Raw genomic sequence first — 18,161 nt, 5'->3', positions numbered from 1 at the left:
ATTATTTCCCTAGGAGAAAACAATTGAAAGAGTTTCTCTTTATATTTTCTAAAGTTTTCAAATGATATTCTGTGTGTTCTTTATCTTCCCTGCAGTTCTGTCCATGATTTTGATGGTGATAATCAGGTATATATCAAGAATACTTGTGTGGATCTTAACAATTCTGCTCATCCTGGGTTCACTTGGTAAGCTGCTTATTCCTTTGTTTTTTAGTAATTAGAATTGAGAGTTCAAGTTTGCCTTTAACAATCCCTCAATTCAGAACTGTTTTGGTTATTTTAAATAATTTTCCTCTTGTAAGGCCTGTGAATTCATTGATAAAATGTAAAGACAGGTAAGTGGATTACATTTAAGTTAGTTCACTGTGAGATCACTAAATCAAATAAAATGGGAAGGTCAGTGGCTTTTGGAATGAGAGCAAGTGATATTTTTAAAAGGGGACTAACGTTTTTCTGTCAATATCAGTTGGAGGGGGAGAGTACAACTGAAAAGAAAGGAATTGAGCCTCTGTTCTGCTCCTGCTTTTGAATTTTCACTTGATTCTTCCAGTGCTCCCTGCCTGGCAAATGAAGGGACCCTTTCTTTTTATCTTGCACTTTTTTAAGGCCTAAATCAGCCATTCTAAGGTGTTGAAATTCTTTCTGGTTGAAAAGTGTTCCTGGCAGGATAACTCTGTCGGGGTGGGCGTGTGTTTAAAATTTTGTTACTCATTTTTCTGTCTATTGACATTCTATTTTGTTTTCATTTTAGTGTTTCTAATGAAACCTTCTGGGTTTTCTGTGTTTATTGTCTTAAAAAAAATTTCCCCCTCCCAATTATAAATGTCATACCTACTCATGGTATCTAACTACTTCCATGGTAGAAAATAGAAATATAGGAGAGAAAATAAAAGTTTTATTTCACATGCTACATCTTCTCTTTAAAGAGTATTTACTTTTGCCTTTAAAAATGTCATAATTATAGGGACCCACCTTCAGTTCACCAGTGTTAGCATTTGGAATCCAGACCTTGATATTCATATATATATGTATGCATGTGTGTGTGTGTGTGTGTGTGTGTGTGTGTGTGTGTGTGTGTTTGTATATAGTATAAAAACGTTTTAACCCAATATGAAACTCTTTCAGTAGGAGAATTTGCCACCATTACGTTTACCTGGTATGTTTGGTCTTACTGATGTCATCTGTTTTATGTTTTCCTTAAATTTATGCTTCCTTATTTTGTTTTCCCTATCTTTGCTGTATGGAATTGTGTTTTCTTTGGTTATTTTCACCCTGGCTTTGGATGGTATAATTTTATTTTCACTTCTTCAGTTGGTAACCCATACATTTTCATAAAATATTCTTCAGTCTAGAATTCTATAATTATTAAAGGCTGAAATGAAACAATACTTGTTGAGGTCCCCCCCCCCTTTAAATTTAGCATAAACTTTCCTTCCTGTCTAATCCTACTCTCTTCTGCCCACTCGCACTTTTTAGCTCTTGTTAAATATTCTGAGTGTTCGTTATTCAGGTTATTATTAAACGTAAAATATTATTTGTTGTACTATACCTTTTCAAAGAATTTTGCTTACCTTTGCCTTGAGGAGTTTCATAATTATATTTATTTAAGTTCTCCTGTCCTGATTTTAGTGAGAACTACTGGTCCTGTTTTTATTTTTATTTTTTTTTAATTTTTATTTTATATTGGAGTATAGTTGATTTACAGTATTGTGTTAGTTTCAGGTGTACAACAAAGTGATTCAGTTACACTGGTCCTGTTTTTATAAAAGTTCATTCTTGAGTTCTAAATTTCAGTTCATATTTGTTTTGACTGGAATCTGAGTTCAAGTAACTTATTCATGAAAGACTTATGGGTTGTAATATTCTGAATTCTTGGTTATCTAAGATTGCCTTTGCCTTCACATGTGAATATTGAATTTGTTGCATATAAAAGTCTTAAGATACAGTATATTGCCTTATGTCTGTACTTCATTTCAGAGAAGAACTTTGAGACCAGTCTAAATTTTGTTCCTGTGCCCATAACCTATCTCACTTACCTAGATGTTTATATAATTTTTAACTTATCCTTACAACTTAAAATTTTTGTCTAGTTCAGAATCTTAACTCAGTTTGCCTATGATCTCTTTTTTGGGGGAATCTTTTTCAACTTTGAAAAGTTTACTTTATTTCTATACTTGTTTCTTGTTTCCATCCTGGTGGTTTTCTTTTTAAGATCCTTCTTACTCTCCTGCTATCATCTCCTAAATTATCATTTTAATCCTTTTGTCATTTTCTTTACATTGAGGAAGAACTCTTCAAGTTTATCTACCATATCACTGATTTTGTTTTCCTTGGTGTCAGTCTGTACTTGACTACTTAATTTTGTTATCCCAATTTCATCTTATTTGTAGGTCTTCCTTCTCTCAGCCATCTTCCCTTTCATTTCAGTTTGTAGCCTTCAAATCTAATTCTGTGTTTAGACGATGTCTTAGTCAGTTTGGGCTGCTGTAACAAAGTACCACAAGACTGGATGCCTTATAAACAACAAACATTTATTTCTCACCGTTCTGGAGGCTGGGGAGTCTAAGATCAAGGCACCAGCAGATTCGGCATCTGGTGAGGGCCATCTTCCTGTTTCCGGCCATCTGATTGCTGTGTCCTCACGTAGCAGAAGAGGGAAGGAGCTTTCTGGGGTCTCTTTTATAAGGGCACTAATCCCATTCATGAGGGCTCCACATTTATGGTTTCATCATCTTCTAAAGGCCCCACCTCCAGATATACCATATTGGGGATTAGGATTTCAGTAGATGGGTTTTGGGGAGACACAGCATTCAGTTCATAACAGATGGATAGCTTTTATAATAAAAGTAGATTTGAATCCCAGCTCTCCCACTTACCAAGTATGTGACATTTGGCATGCTGCTGAAATTTCCTAAATTTCAATTTCATCATTTGCAAAGTGGAGCTAATAATACCCACTTAATGGCATTGTATTTAAATGTGGTTGCAACTCTTTGTGCTAATTCCTGGCACAAGTTTAAATGTTTAATTAATGATATCTACTGTGGATGTTATGAACAATGCCCTTGATGTCATCATTATTATCTCATTCTATCTTCCTGAACTTCAGGCTTTCTCTCAACTTTTTATTTCTGTTTGTAGAGAACGTATTTTATCCCATTTTTTGAGGATATTAAACAGTTTTCCAAACAGTTTTCTTGTACCTTCATGATTCCAAAATGGAAGTAGCCTTTCCCTTTCTCTGAAATATTCTTCGTAGACTCATGGTTGTTTTGGTTTGTTTAATCATCTTCCATAGAAGAAAAATTCATGCTTAATATTTGCCGACAGGTAGTTGGAATTTCCCTTTGACACTATTCACTCTTGACCTGAGTGCACATGGAGGTCTGGTTGATTTGCATAGATCTCAGCCCAGTTGCTTCTCTCCCAGGCATTCATCTCATCCACCGATACATACACATCTCTACTCTGAATCTTCCGTTTCCTTACCGTGGCCTACGAGGCCTTGCAGTATGACCTGGTGCCCAGCTCCCTCTCTGCACACATCTCTTACTGCTTTCCCCATTGCTCGTTGCTGTGGCTCTAGTGGCCTCCTCTTTTCTTGCCTGCCAGGCATGGCCCGTATCAGCATCTTAGAACTTGCTGTTTCCTCTTGCCTGGAACACTCTTAGATAGGTTCGTAGATGGCTTTCTCCCTGTCTTTGATTCTTTTGCTCCAATATCGTCTCACCCCAGTGAGGCCTTGCTTATATAAAATTGTAATGCTTTCCCAGCACTAGCACTTTCTATCCCTTACTGGCAGCTTTTTTCTTAGATTTAATATACTCTATTTTCACTTGTTTCCTTGTTTTTTTTGTTTCCCCATTACTCTGTACACTGCATGAGAGTTGATGTTGGTTTTTCACCGCTCTATCCCCAGCCCCTAGAACAGTAGGTGCTGTAGGCACTCAAAGTGTTTGTCGAATGGGTTGAATGAAGGTGTCCAAAGCAGCTCTCTTATATGGAGGCAGGTCTGCCTCCCTCTTCAGTCTAGATCTCAGAATCTCTGAACCAGTCATGGAGATAAAAATTCCCATCCCTAGTGCCCACCGCTCTCCAGCTATCAAAGATTTCCTATTTTTTTTTTTACATCTTTATTGGAGTATAATTGCTTTACAATTGTGTGTTAGTTTCTGCTTTATAACACAGTGAATCAGTTATACATATACATATGTTGCCATATCTCTTCCCTCTTGCGTCTCCCTCCCTCCCACCCCTCCAGGCGGTCACAAAGCACCAAGCTGATCTCCCTGTGCTATGCGGCTGCTTCCCACTAGCTAAAAGATTTCCTATCTTTGTTCCTACCTTTGGTGGGAACTACTCATTTGATCTTCATTTATTCATTGTACAGATATTTCATCAACTGCATGAGTGTATCCTCACTAGGCACTAGGGTTACTGTACAACAGAGAAGATCTTTGCCTTCCTCAGCTTCATTGCTGATTTCTGTAACCCTTACTTGCTTCCCGTAGGCTCCCTAGTTTAAGCAGGCGCTGAGGCTCTCTTCGTGACCAGTTCCTCTCAGGGGTGTCTGTCCTTGCTGGCTCTCTCTCAGCTTCAGAGTTGATAATAAATACAGTTAAAGGAAGTTTATTTGATACAGTGAGAGATTTGTAAGTGCCTAATGTGGAAGATGTAAGTGGAGTCATTGGCGTTCCCCTTATGCTGGCAAAAAGTTACAGCCACGCACATCCCAGCCAAATGGATTGTTGCTGTGTTAGTCCACGTTGATGTATAGGAAGGGGCCAGAAAATTGAGGATTTATGTTACACATTTTCTTGTGCCAGTTATTGCAAAAACAATTGTTTTTTTTTTTGTCTCCAGGTGGCACAGGTGTACTATGGTGGCTATATGCAAAGCAAAGAAAGTCTCCCAAAGAAACAGTTATCCCTGAACAGCTTCAGGTAGCTGAAGACAATCTTCGGGCCCTCCTCATCTATGCCATTTCAGCTACAGTGTTCACAGTGAGTACAGGCCTTGGTGTATCTTTCAGGTTTATGTTTTAATTTCTAGATCATTAATGAAGCAGAAACTCATGCTTAGCCATTGCATGCCTAACCATGATCCCTATTGGATGAAATCTCTGCCCCACAGTGTATGACATACTCAGAAGGCTTCAGAAGGCTCCCCTAAATGATGAGTGCTATTTTATGTGACATTTTATTCTGTGCTGCCTGCTTTTTGAGAGGGAATTTTCACCTAGAGTATTAATTATCATTTTCTAGTAAGAACATACATCTTATTGTCATGAGATAGTGTAATTATAGAAAAGTCTATTAAGAAATAGGCTACCTAGTGTCATTCCATCTACGTATTCACTAAGTATTTCCCATTTTTCCCTTTTAAACTTTTAACAACATTATTTTAAAAAGAGAGGTGAGCTTCACTAACTAGTATAATTATTATAAGAATTGCAGTAAAATTATTCATTAACATGTGGTTCAATAATCTATATTCATATCTTTGGTTCATCTCCTTCTCCTCTCTGAAAAAAGGGGAAAAAATCTCAGTCCACTTCTTGGAGCAATCCCAAGCTTTTCATTGAGCATTAGAAACTAAAAATAAAGCCATTGTAAAACCATTGGTGCCAAAAGATTTTTGTTTGCTATCGTTGTACAAATATTTATTAATCATCTTTTAAGTACAGTTCTCTGCGCCAGGTGCCAGGGCAGAGTGGGGAGTGACAAAGGATAAATTTGACATGGACCCTGCTTGTAAGGTGCTTTTGTTCCAACAAGGGAGATGAGGTATAAGTTCTCTGTGCTTTTGTGGTCATAGCATATCGTCTTTTCCCCCATTTTCAGAGTGGCAAGCATGTATCTATTTAAATAAATTAAGAGTCTCATCCTGATGACAAACAACACGTTTTGATTCATAACGAGTGGAAAAAGGGAAAGTAGAAGAATTAATACATCTAGGATATATTAATAAATTGAGAAACTCTTTTATGTTTAGCTTTAAAAGACATTTTCAATATATAATGAAAAATAAGGGCTGCAAGAGAGATACAGACTGTTAAAGCGTTATTGGGGTTCAGAGAATGATACATCTCCATTTTGGAATGAATGGTTATGTTAAAAATTTTCCACCATTGTTCAGTTTCTGTTTTTACTGCTTAAAACAGTAGCTGGAATCTTTCCATCTGTTCTCTCCTACAGGTTATCTTGTTCCTCATAATGTTAGTCATGCGCAAGCGGGTTGCTCTCACCATCGCCTTGTTCCACGTGGCTGGCAAGGTTTTCATTCACTTGCCACTGCTAGTCTTCCAACCCTTTTGGACTTTCCTTGCTCTCGTCCTGTTTTGGGTGTATTGGATCATGACACTTCTCTTTCTCGGCACTACCGGTAAGAAGACATGTTACTTCTTTCTTTTAGTAATGAAACTGATTTGCATTAAAATATTTTAAAACATCAGAGAGGTATAATTCTTAAGACATTTATGGACTAAGGTCTAACAACCATCAGAATTAGCAATGGTTATGGCTCTTCAATAACATATTCCCCGTTCATGATTTTTAGAACATCCCAGCAAAGTGAGTCTAAACCAGGTAGGGCCTGAAATCATATCCAGTTTCAAGATGGTTATGGATTTGAAGTAAGTTCCTGTACTGACTCAGACATTTGGATTCATTCTAAGATGAACTAATGAATGCAGTGCTGCTCTGGAATTGCCTCAAACTCCAGTTATAGCCAAAGATCAACTTGCTTCCTTGGGACTTTCTAGTTTGGAAATGACCTGAACCTATGTGGAGCTAGCAGTGATACAGTTCACAGTTAGACTCCCAGACTTGCTTGTAGCCATACTTAATATCAAAGGTTATGTATGTCTAAATGGAATTAGTTATGAGGAGTGGTATAAGGATAGTAAGCTTATATGTAACTTCTTTGGCCATTCAGCACACCATCACCAATTGAAAATAATATTAATTTCTGTACTTTGCTAATAATTTAGGTCTATAATTATTGGACAAGTAGTACCTCTGGAAAAAAATTGAAGTGTTTGAAAATTCATGCCTACACTAAATAACTGATAATGTGGTAGGAACTATATTCAGGGACTTCCCTGGTGGTCCAGTGGCTAAGACTCTGAGCTCCCAATGCAGGGGGCCCAGGTTCGATCCCTGGTCAGAGAACTAGATCCCACATACCTCAACTAAAGATCCCGCACGTGGCAACGAAGATCCTATGTGCCGCAGTTAAGACCCAGTGCAGCCAAATAGATAAATAAATATTAAAACAAAAATCTATATTCAAATAGAACAACTTTTAAAAGCTATATATGATGGCTTTGAGGGTCCCTTAATGTAATAGCTCTGTGATCATGAAGTCAGTGGTTTGGGGATAGGGACATATTGTTGGAAATTAGATTAATCTCTTAGATTTAATAGCCATACTTATTGGTTTATGCTTTATGTGCTCCTTCTTTCCTTCTTTGATATTTTCCTAGGCAGCGCTGTTCAGAATGACCAAGGCTTTGTGGAGTTCAAAGTTTCTGGGCCTCTACAATACATGTGGTGGTACCATGTGGTGGGTCTGATTTGGATCAGTGAATTTATTCTAGCCTGTCAACAGATGACTGTGGCAGGAGCTGTGGTAACATACTATTTTACTAGGTGAGAATTTATACTTGTCAGAAAACTTAACTTGTAACTACATGGATGGACCTAGAGGGTATTATGCTAAGTGAAATAAGTCAGGAAGAGAAAGATAGTAACTTTGTATAGTGACCGATGATAACTAGACTTATTGTGGTGATCATTTTGTAATGTATAGAAATATTGAATCACTATGTTGTACACCCAGAACTAACATAGTGTTGTAGGTTAATTAAAGAAAGAAAGAAAGAAAGAAAACTTAAGATCATCTAAGTGGTTTTGTCTAAAGGAAATGGAACTGAGACCGGCAAGAGTTCCATTTCTTTAAAAAGTAATTGGAAGTGAATATAACAAAATGTGTAGTTGATCATTCTGTGAGGTAGGAAAATGGGAGGTTATTATTTTATTCTTTATACTCTTCTGTAGCTTTCTCAAAAAATTAATTAGAACCGCAGGTCATGCTACACTTAAATTACATTTAGCAGAAGAACGAATCTTGTAGTAGTGTCTTATGTACTTTTGCTTTATATAAACGTCCATCAAAGGATAACAAGTCTTTTTAATTTGTATGGATCAGAACAAATATTGTGACTTCCTTTCCTAACTTCATAGCTGAGTATACACTACAATAGGCCTTATAGTTTTCTATTATAATGAGGTGCCAGGCCTAACATCTTTTTAAGTTCCATTATCTGATTCTACAATTAACCCCATAACTATTTGCTAATAAGAGCTTTCAAAGCACAGTTTTATTTAACTTAAAGTGTTACAGCATAAGAACCCCATGAAACTACCATAAAGAAATGAAGCATTAATTTTACATGGTACATCTGTAGCGTTTATATTACTTTGCCATTTTGTCATAGAGCTAGAATAAGAAAAATGAACTAATTTTTCACTCTTTTGGACTCTAAACCATCTCTGTGTTTCCATCTTGGTCTTTTATATAGGGATAAAAGGAATTTGCCATTTACACCTATTTTGGCATCGGTGAATCGCCTTATTCGTTATCACCTTGGTACTGTGGCGAAAGGATCTTTCATTATCACATTAGTCAAAATTCCACGAATGATCCTTATGTACATTCACAGTCAGCTCAAAGGAAAGGTAAGGAAAAACCCTTTTCTGGACTTTCTGTGGGCAAATTCCAGAACTTCAGTTCTGCATGTAGCAAAGTTCCCAGCGATATTAAGTCCAAGTGCAAATGTTTTTTTCAAAGTCCTTGCCTAATAGAATCTAATTCTTCCTTTTGTCTCCCACTCTTGCACTCTGTAGTTTCCCCAAATGTCCTGTGCTTCTCTTCCTCTGTGTGGACTCAACACGCTTTCTTCCTTGGAACCTCCTTTCTGTCCTTGACTGCAGAAATACCATGCATTTCTACATAGCTTAGCTCAAATGCCACCTCTTCCTAGAAGCCTCCCCCGAGTCCTCTCACCTCCCAAGTGATGTCTTCTCTCTCTCTTCTCCACTCTCATAGCACTAGTATCTATATCATATTCTGATTCTAATTGTTGTTATGTTTAGCGCTTTTTTTTCCCCTACTAGATTATAAGTTCCTTGTTGGTCTTATATACCTTATATCTTGTATGCAATAGGTACTAAGTAAATGTTGAATTGAACTGATTAAAAATAATTCAGCCATTACATTTTGAGGAGAAAAAGGGTGAGTGTGGAGGCTTTGAAGCATAGGTTGTGATTTTTCTTAATTTTTATTTTTCTAAAATTTAGAATATTCTATATGATATGGTTTGATTCTTTGGTCTTTAATTATTTCCATTTTTCATTCTTTCCAGGAAAATGCTTGTGCTCGATGTGTGTTGAAATCTTGCATTTGTTGCCTTTGGTGTCTTGAAAAGTGCCTAAATTATTTAAATCAGGTAAAATGTTTTTTTGGTTTTTTATTTTTTTGTTTGTTTGTTTTTAATTGTCATATCCTTTCTATGTTTCTTTTTTTTTTAATTGGGTTATAGTTTTTTTACAATGTTGTGTTAATTTCTACTGTACAGCGGAGTTCCCTGTGCTATACAGCAGGTTCTTATTAGTTATCTGTTTTATACATATTAGTGTATATATGCCAATCCCAATCTCCCAATTCATCCCCCACCTGGTGCCAAGGTAAAATGTTTTAAAAATACATTTAACATTCACTTTCAAAGATAGGTTCATTGTTTCTTCTTCCAAGATAAAGTTATTGAGCTTAAGTGAAAGATGTTTTGTTTTTCTCATGGTGTTATACATTGTACCTTGATCACGTATAACTGTTTCAATCATATTCTTGTTTTTAAACGTAACATATGTTCTTACCAAGGCTTATTATTAATTAATTGTAGTACACTGATAAAATATTATTAGTGTCCATCTTTCAGGAAAGACATTTATCTCTTATCCCTTAATTCACATCCTTTCATCTTTGATTTTCTCTGAGAATCTGTCTACGCTAGCCACAGTTCTTTAATTCTTTTAATGCTTTTTGAAAGCTTTAGTGAAAAGCTGTTGTGACACTTGCTCCTTTTTGCAACTGTCTACTATTGTTCAAAACTAGCATGCTCTGTAGGCCGTGGGGTTTTTTTTGTTTTTGTTTTTTGTCTAACTGCTGAAGACTATGATACTGGCCTGGAAAATATTATCAAAGGAAGTGCTATTTCTAAGGTCAAATGGAGGGATTGATACTTATGGGGTAACAGTTCTTAGCGGAGTGGGTCTTTCTGTATGTGAGCATGTAGGACTCTCGCTGTGAAATACTCTGTTCATCTGGGTTTGTTTGTTTTTTTTTTTTTTTTAAACCACTTTTCTCCAGTCGCTGAAAATCAATTCTAATGTACTGATGCCCTCATCTAATGGACCAAAGATAAAAATTGACTTTCTCACCATTTACCTTTAAGTGATTGCAGGGTAGCATTGCACTTTCCATTCACTCACGGGTAGTCAAAGGGTAGGAGTCCAATGGTGATGGTGTCGAGCTTGCCTGGAGTTTGCTTTATTGGAGTTTTATGGTTAATATGATAAAGTAGATATGACATTTCATTAGCAAAATACATTCTTGTAGCTCATCATACTCTATGGATGTAAAGCATTTGGAAGGTTATTATTAAAATAATTAGTAACAACCACAACATTCTGAAAAATTATGTCCTTTAAAATTTGGTTTGGGACCAAGTCATCTTCATCAAAAAAGTTGATGGATGCACTAAAGATAATCATCATTACATTTGTATCTGTCACTAAATAGCTTATTCTCAGACATATGGGCTAACCTCAGCTCTCTGTTTTCAGTTCCCACAGGCACCTTTTGCTCTCGCAGTTTCCAGAATGTTCAGGGAATAACTTCCTTCCAATGCTTGACTGACTCTTACTGATCCTTAATGATTCTTCCTGAGCATCACCTCTAAGCAACTTTCCCTCATTACCCCAGCCCCTCCTCTGACTTTCTACAACACCAGTTCATACCTCTGTGAAAACACTAAGGACACTCTATGGGAGTTGTCTGTTCACTTCATCTCATCCTTTAGACTTTTACGTCCTTAAAGGCAAGACTTATTTTTGTTTCTCCAGAAACTATCACAGTGCCTGGTATACAGTAGGTGGTCTTTAACTGTTTTCTGAATGAATGATTAATCAATGAATATTTGGACTAAAAAAGACTGAGACAGTGATATAAAACTCTAAGAATCTCAAAAAGGGTATGTGCAGTTATACTACAGGAAGAAAACAAATCACATCATGTCAAGATGGTCAGTAACCAGGTGCAAACATCCAAAGTTTTCAGCTCATTCCAAACTAAACATTAGTCAGCAGTTTAGTCCCAGCAGTCCTGAGATGTATATACAAATTACAAGTTGGTCTTTCTTTTATAGGTTTTGTCCATTTTGCATCCTCATTAGGTAGGCATGATGTCTGAAGATTCAAGGGAGGCATCAAAATAGTAGTAAATCAAATATGGGAGCAAAGGTTTAGGGAGAGTGATTCTGAACTCATACCTGGTAGCTCTCTTTGGGAATATGAAGCGTTGTGATATGGGAACTGGTTACCACTGGAGCTTCATGTCTCTTGTTTTCATAGGAATTTTATTTGAAATGAGGTCAACATATTGAAGACATTAGCATACTTCCTGCCGTGACAGGTTAAGCATAAATACGAGTTACCAGTGGAATTTTTTAACCCTTGTTCCTGTGAAATGTTTCAGAGCTGGATAGGCACCCATCTGTTTGAAGTGTTTAAGATGATAGGGGTCATGGTGGTACTGAATAAATGAGCTCCAGAAACTTTTCTAAACTTTGAGAAAACAGGATATAAGAGTATGATCTACTAGTGCAAGAAGGGACATTTTTAGTGCTGTCACACACATTCGGCAGTTGTAAGCTTAGTGCTCTGCTAGAGATGAAGCCATAGCTGGCCCCAAGATGATGGAGTCGACTCACACCTTTCGTTTTGTCTCCTGTATTGTATTTATCATTGCTTTCTGAAAATGAAGTTCCTTTTCCCATACACATAGGATTGAGCCCACACTTTTATAGCCTTGTTGGAGAAGGTACAGTGGATAATTGGGGGGAGGCCCAATAAAGAGAGCCCAGATGTTGAAGACGTGTTTCAGTCCCCAGCAGTGTAATTGGCAAACTCCGTGAAAGCTCTGAGTCTCAGTTTTCTTCTTCAGTAAGTGGAGAAAAATATACCTGTCCTCACAGGCTTTAGGTTAGGATGAAATATAATGCAGATAAATCAGCTCTTACAGTGTCTAACTCTTGGTAGATACCTAGTAAGTGTTGTTATCGCTCTCCCTCCACCGCATTTTATTTTTTTATAAAGAACTCCCTATGTTTTACTCTAAGATAACAGAGCTATGACAAAGAAAATTCAAAAGGTAGTTCTACAAATGAATCTATTTTCTGTAAAAATAAATGTAATGTAAGATACTGAAGAGTTTGGAAAACCAAGACAAGAACAAAACATCACCCATGATCTCACCATGCTAACATAACACTTTTGTTACCGGCCAAACGGCAATTCCTCTGTCCTGGACCTCCCGAAGGAGAGAACTCAGTCGAGAGACATAGAGCAGTTTTAAGCAGCAGCAGTTTTATTAAGCAAAGCGAGAATATCCTCCCAAGAGAGAGAAAGGGAGCAGTCCGTCCAGAAATCAGAAGCAGCCCGCAACGGGCGTAGGGCTGGTTTTTCAGAGTGGTGGAAAGTCCCTCCTTGTGTCTTGCGTCATTTGACTGCCGAGGTGATTTACAGCTTTAGGTTATATGACTTTTCTCTTTGTGCGCAGGCGCTTACCCACAAACACCCAAGCAAAACCCCGGGGGACATGGGCAAAAACCGCAATGCTAATTTATTATAAATACGGCATAATGAACCCTGGGTTTTACTCTGAGGCACCTTTTAGGTCTTGGTGAGCCTGCGTCAGCCTGTGCTGGCGGGTTCGTCTTGTTTGGTCTTCATAAGGCTGGAATCGTAGCGGTCCTTGACCGCAAAAAGGGAAGATCTCTGGGCATGTTCTGATCACCCGTGTCCAGGTCGGGGAGGGAAAGATGACCCCGTCCAGGACAGGGCGAGGAGCCGCTCATGTCTAACTACCTACCACTTTCATTAAAATACTTATCATTAGCTTTGAGAAAAAGTTTGCAGTATTTCACTTCAGTTAATGTCTGATAAGCTCTAAACCTCATATGTAAAATGGAGCTAATAAGAGTATCTGTAGTGGGACTTCCCTGGTGGCACAGTGGTTAAGAATCCACCTGCCAATGCAGGGGACACGGGTTTGAGCCCTGGTCTGGGAAGATCCCACAGGCCACGGAGCAACTAAGCCCATGCACCACAACTACAGAGCCTGTGCTCTAGAGCCCACAAGCCACAACTACTGAGCCCGCATGCTGCAACTACTGAAGCCTGCGCGCCTAGAGCCCATGCTCCGCAGCAGGAGAAGCCACCGCAGTGAGAAGCCCGCACACCGCAACGAAGAGTAGCCCCCACTCACTGCAACTACAGAAAGCCTGTGCGCAGCAACGAAGACCCAACGCAGCCCCAGAAATTAATTAATTAATTAAATAAATTTAAAAAACAAGAGTATCTGTAGTGCCAGTTACCGTGAGGATGAAGAGAGTCTACAGTGCTCTAAGCATGTGCTCAGTGAGTGGTGAATCTTATTCTATGGTACTGTCCACAGTTAATTTCTTTTACGTTTTTATAATGTGCAGCAGTTATATTTTTTATTTTCTCTTGTCAGTTCTGTTCAACTTTTCTTTCATGGTTTCTTACTTGGCTTTTATACTTAGAAAAGCTTTCCCCACCTCAGGATCAAATAATTTTTCTAGCATTTTTTCATATAGTCCTTTAAAGATTCCCCCTTTTTAAAAGGGAAAAAAAATTTTTTAGTTTATCTGGGATTTAATCAGTTATCCCAGGACCAGTTAGTGATTAATCTATCCTTTCTTCTGCTGTGAAGTGTCAATTTGATCGTGTATTAAACTCTTACATATCATACTTGAGTCTATCTTTGGGCTTTCTTTTCTGATCTATTCTTCTACTGGCACTGTTTGTTTGTTTGTTTTTAATTTAAAAAATTTTTTGAAGTATAGTTGATGTGCAGTATTATGTAAGTTACAGGTGTACAGTACTAGAATATTTAATTATACTTCATTATATATCTCAAGTATCCTGTGATGCAAATCTCTCATTCTTATTTTTCAAAGATTTCTTGTCAAGTCACCTGTTTATTCTCTGAGGTTATCTTTAGAGTATTCAATAGAGTACATTGAAAACGTAATACTAATTATAATGCCAGCTAACACTTACTGAGCACTTACCATGTGCCGTGCACTGTGGCTCACACTTCACATGCAGAGTCTCTCAGTTGGAGTTCTGTTTTGTGTAGTACTCTCTGGAAATGGTTAACAGTGAGTTAGTTAAGGTCCCTTTGCATCATTTTCCTCCTATCCTTTCTTCTGCTGTCAACTCCTGATGTCAGCATGCAACCCACAGTCAAAATCCTGGAGCAGGACTGGACAACACAAACCCCTGCAGGGCCGGTTGAAGTCCGTTACATCACTTCTGTGAGTGAGTGCAGCAGCCAGGGTCTAAAGCAATAGGGAGCAGTAGAGAGTGATCAACTGGATGGTCACTTTCCATCCAAAGAGGGCCATCACTACTTAGCTCTGGGATACTGTTTGCCATGTGAGAATTTATAGACAGTTTCTAACTCTTCCAGTTTTCTAAGAGAAGCCAGAATTCTGGATGTTTGCATTTTATCTCCTGCTATTAAAATGTTGACAACTAATAAAGAAAAGAATAACTCTGAGTGAGCCAAAGCAAACACTGTGTTGTCTTTGGACCCCACAATGTCAGTTGCCCGTAGGCCACCAGTTTGTTGCCACTGCCTTAGAGAATGTAGAGGATAATAGAGAGGAGTGTTTACATGGAGGCAGGGTAGACCAAAGTCATTGTGCAGCACACTATGAAATTCCATAATCCCAAACCATACTTCAATGCTAAACAATGTGGAAAATATAGCTGACTTCAGAAAAAGAGCTTTAGATTTTTAAAATAAGCTATTAAATATTTACAGCATAGGTGCTAGAGTTTTGCAGATAAACAGAGTGAACTGTGAACTGCTCTTTGTTTCTGCAGGTGCTTATCTTAATGTGACAGGAAAGTTATGGTACATCTAATCTAACCTATAGAATTCACTTTAGGTAGAAAGATTGTTACAACTAGAATCTGTTACATTTGGGCATTGGATTACTCAGGCCTTGATTTACTTTGACTCCACTTGAAGATAGTACATTTAACACTGGAGGGTATCTGCTCTCTGGCCGATAAGCTCTTAAGATTATAAAGCTTTTCTCTACATAGTATGAGTGGGAGTTATTTTTTGAGCACCTACTTAAATCCTTGATAGTATACAAAGCACTTCATATATATTATCACTTTCTCTACACAACTCTGAAAGGAAGACACATTTCCTCTGTTATACATGAGAAAATTGAGCCTGGTACCTTGTGGCAGATCACATGACCTAGAGGTGGAGGAAGTTTTCTAGTCTAAGTTTACCTAGATCTTACCATGACAATGCACAGTGTCCTACAGTTGACCCTTGAGCAACATAGTTTTAAATTGTGTGGGTCCATCACAGATGAACTCGCCCACCTGGCGAGAGGGGTTTAATTTTAAAGGGAGGAGGAGTGAGGCTGATGATGGGGAGGCACATGCATTAGTCTACCAAGCGAGGGGCAGGGCTTTTTCGAGGGGGTGGGGTGCCACCCCCTTTTTATCCTGTTTTGGTCCTTAATGTACAGTACTGGCATGGGTAGGTGTGTCGTTTAATATGCTAATGTAGTGAAATCAACATAGAATGAAAAACAAATTGTGCGGGTCCACTTACGCGCAAATTTTTTAAAATAAATACTCCAGTACTGCACAATCCACTGTTGGTTGAATCCACGGATGCTGGAATCACAGAAAACATAGAGTATAAAGTTATATGCGGATCTTCGACTGTGAGGGGGAGTTGGCACCCCAGCCCCTGCGTTGATCAAGGGTCAACTGTATATACATTTTTGTGAAACTTAAAGAAAACTAAAGTATAGTTTATTATAGAGAATATGCAAACATCTCAAACTTTCATGTTTCATGCTATAAACTAAGGTAAGTGATGGTTTTAAAGACAATCTATTTAAATTAAGGTTTGCAACATACTTTTAATTCTTATGGCCCTTAAAATAATATTTGCAACCAAACTGAATGAAATATATGGTATAGATTGGACTTTGTGCCCCTTCCATTCCCTCACTCAAAATAAGAAAGGGATCATTTTACTTACCATTTCCTTTATTTAATGTATAATGATCCACAAAGTTGTACATAACTGTTCCCCTTTTCCTACCATTGCTGTCTAGCTTGCCCATATTAATTGAGTTATTGTGTAAAGATTTTAAACTTTAAGAGAATTTCTAGGTCCTTCAGTGAACAAAAGAAAGTGTGTAAAAATGTAGACGCTGTTCTCTGACTGGTGGCCAGGCAGGCCTGGGTTACCTGCCTGGAGATCCTCTGCCCTAACATATTTTCTTCCACATGACCAGTACTTTTTCACAAAAATGCACACACCAGGGACCACTTGGACTAACAGGCATCCTTTTAAAAAGATTCCTGGATGGTGATCATCTTTTATCATGCTTCTGAGAATTGAATAGTCTCTAAGCCTGTGCCCTGCCTGAGCAGATGTTGTGCACAGGCTAAATGTTAATCATTATGCCTGTCTGTGGGCAGTTTAGCTCAAGATCAGGAAGGCGGTCTGGGAAGCAGGTGGGTGGGCTCTAAAAATCTTAACTAAGTGGTCTGCAGAAAGCTCAGAGAACAGTTAGGGAAAGCTACAAAGGACTCAGAATCTCTTGAGAACCTTAGCATGAATCCTTTAGACTAAGAGGTATAGAACCAGAGGGAAATTTCAATGGCCTGCTATGATCTTTAGCACATTGTTCTTCCTGAAGAGGTCATCTTGACCTTTGTGTATCACATGCAGCTCATCTTCCTGCCTTGAGAGAGGGAAAACGTTTATAAAATACCCACCTACTTTTTTCAGTTAGGTTGAATATAAAGGAGTTGCATAGATCTGTAGGAATATTGCCAAGAAGGCTAAATTTCTATGAGAATATCCAACCCTGGAACTGAGGAGTGGAGAAAAGAAATCATTATTGCCTCCTTTCATGTCGACAAATAGCCTTTTGCTCTAAAAGTAGATGGAATGGGTGGAGCTGGGTGGGGGAGAGAAGAAAGAAGCAGCAGAGGAAGAATAATAATTGTCAAATGAACTGAAGCTTCTGAAAATTAATGAGAGCAAAAAAAACTTTTGTAGTTTAGTTTGGAAGTGTTGGGTCTGCTCCTAGACTCAGCTGGTCTGATGATAACAGAGAAGAGAGGTTCGAGGTGTGTGGATCCTCTCTTGCTTCTGTCTCTTCTTTCAAGGAAAGTCATGTTCAAAGTGGAAAGTGGAGAGCAACATAGTTAAGAGTTGTTCGTCCTCACTGAGGGGGTGGGGTTTAAGACAACACCTAGTTGATTTAAATGGGTCATCCAATACCCTTGATTCTAGACATTATAATGATGTTTTTTTACATCAGCATTAATTATATATATATATGTGTGTGTGTGTGTGTGTGTATACATATATATAGTATGTATATAGTTAATATGGTAGGGTATTTCCCTCTGAAAACTTTTTATTAAATAACTGGCTTATTAGCCCCTGGATCATATCTTAGAATAGGGGAAATAAGGTTTTTCTCTTCAGGGAAATTGTATCTCAGATCACCAAGGACATTTGTCAATTGTTGAACTGAAGAATTATAGTAAAAAATGCTACAAGTCTGGAAGTTGTGGGAAAAGGTACTAATAGACTGGAAATGAGCAAATGTGGTTTGTATTTCGAAAGGGATGAGAAGGTGGGTTCCCTAGACTGTAAGTGAGGTTGGTATTGATTCTTGGCATTACTCTAGAGCCAGGGTCAGCAAAGTTTTTCTGCAAAGGACCAGACAGT

The 18,161-nt window shown here is 38.0% G+C and overlaps 1 protein-coding gene across 6 annotated transcripts in view; it reads left to right on the top strand.

Annotated features, from left to right (window-relative positions):
- SLC44A1 (solute carrier family 44 member 1) overlaps positions 1-18,161 on the top strand; it is a 214,451-nt gene that overhangs the window by 118,575 nt on the left and 77,715 nt on the right. For all 6 annotated transcript variants that reach the window (XR_003432562.1, XM_027105319.1, XM_027105321.1 and 3 more), the window contains exons 7-12: positions 96-185; positions 4,863-5,002; positions 6,197-6,383; positions 7,486-7,651; positions 8,584-8,740; positions 9,427-9,510. Coding sequence is in view for 5 of the 6 variants with exons in the window: in XM_027105319.1 (XP_026961120.1) it covers positions 96-185; positions 4,863-5,002; positions 6,197-6,383; positions 7,486-7,651; positions 8,584-8,740; positions 9,427-9,510 (824 nt within the window). In the remaining variant the exon portion in view is untranslated. The remainder of the gene's footprint in view (positions 1-95; positions 186-4,862; positions 5,003-6,196; positions 6,384-7,485; positions 7,652-8,583; positions 8,741-9,426; positions 9,511-18,161) is intronic.

Source organism: Aethalodelphis obliquidens, unplaced genomic scaffold, assembly GCF_003676395.1.
Source record: "Aethalodelphis obliquidens isolate GAN/ISIS:26980383/991018 unplaced genomic scaffold, ASM367639v1 scaffold7, whole genome shotgun sequence".
NCBI lineage: Eukaryota > Metazoa > Chordata > Mammalia > Artiodactyla > Delphinidae > Aethalodelphis > Aethalodelphis obliquidens.
This window is presented reverse-complemented; position numbering and strand designations above follow the sequence as displayed.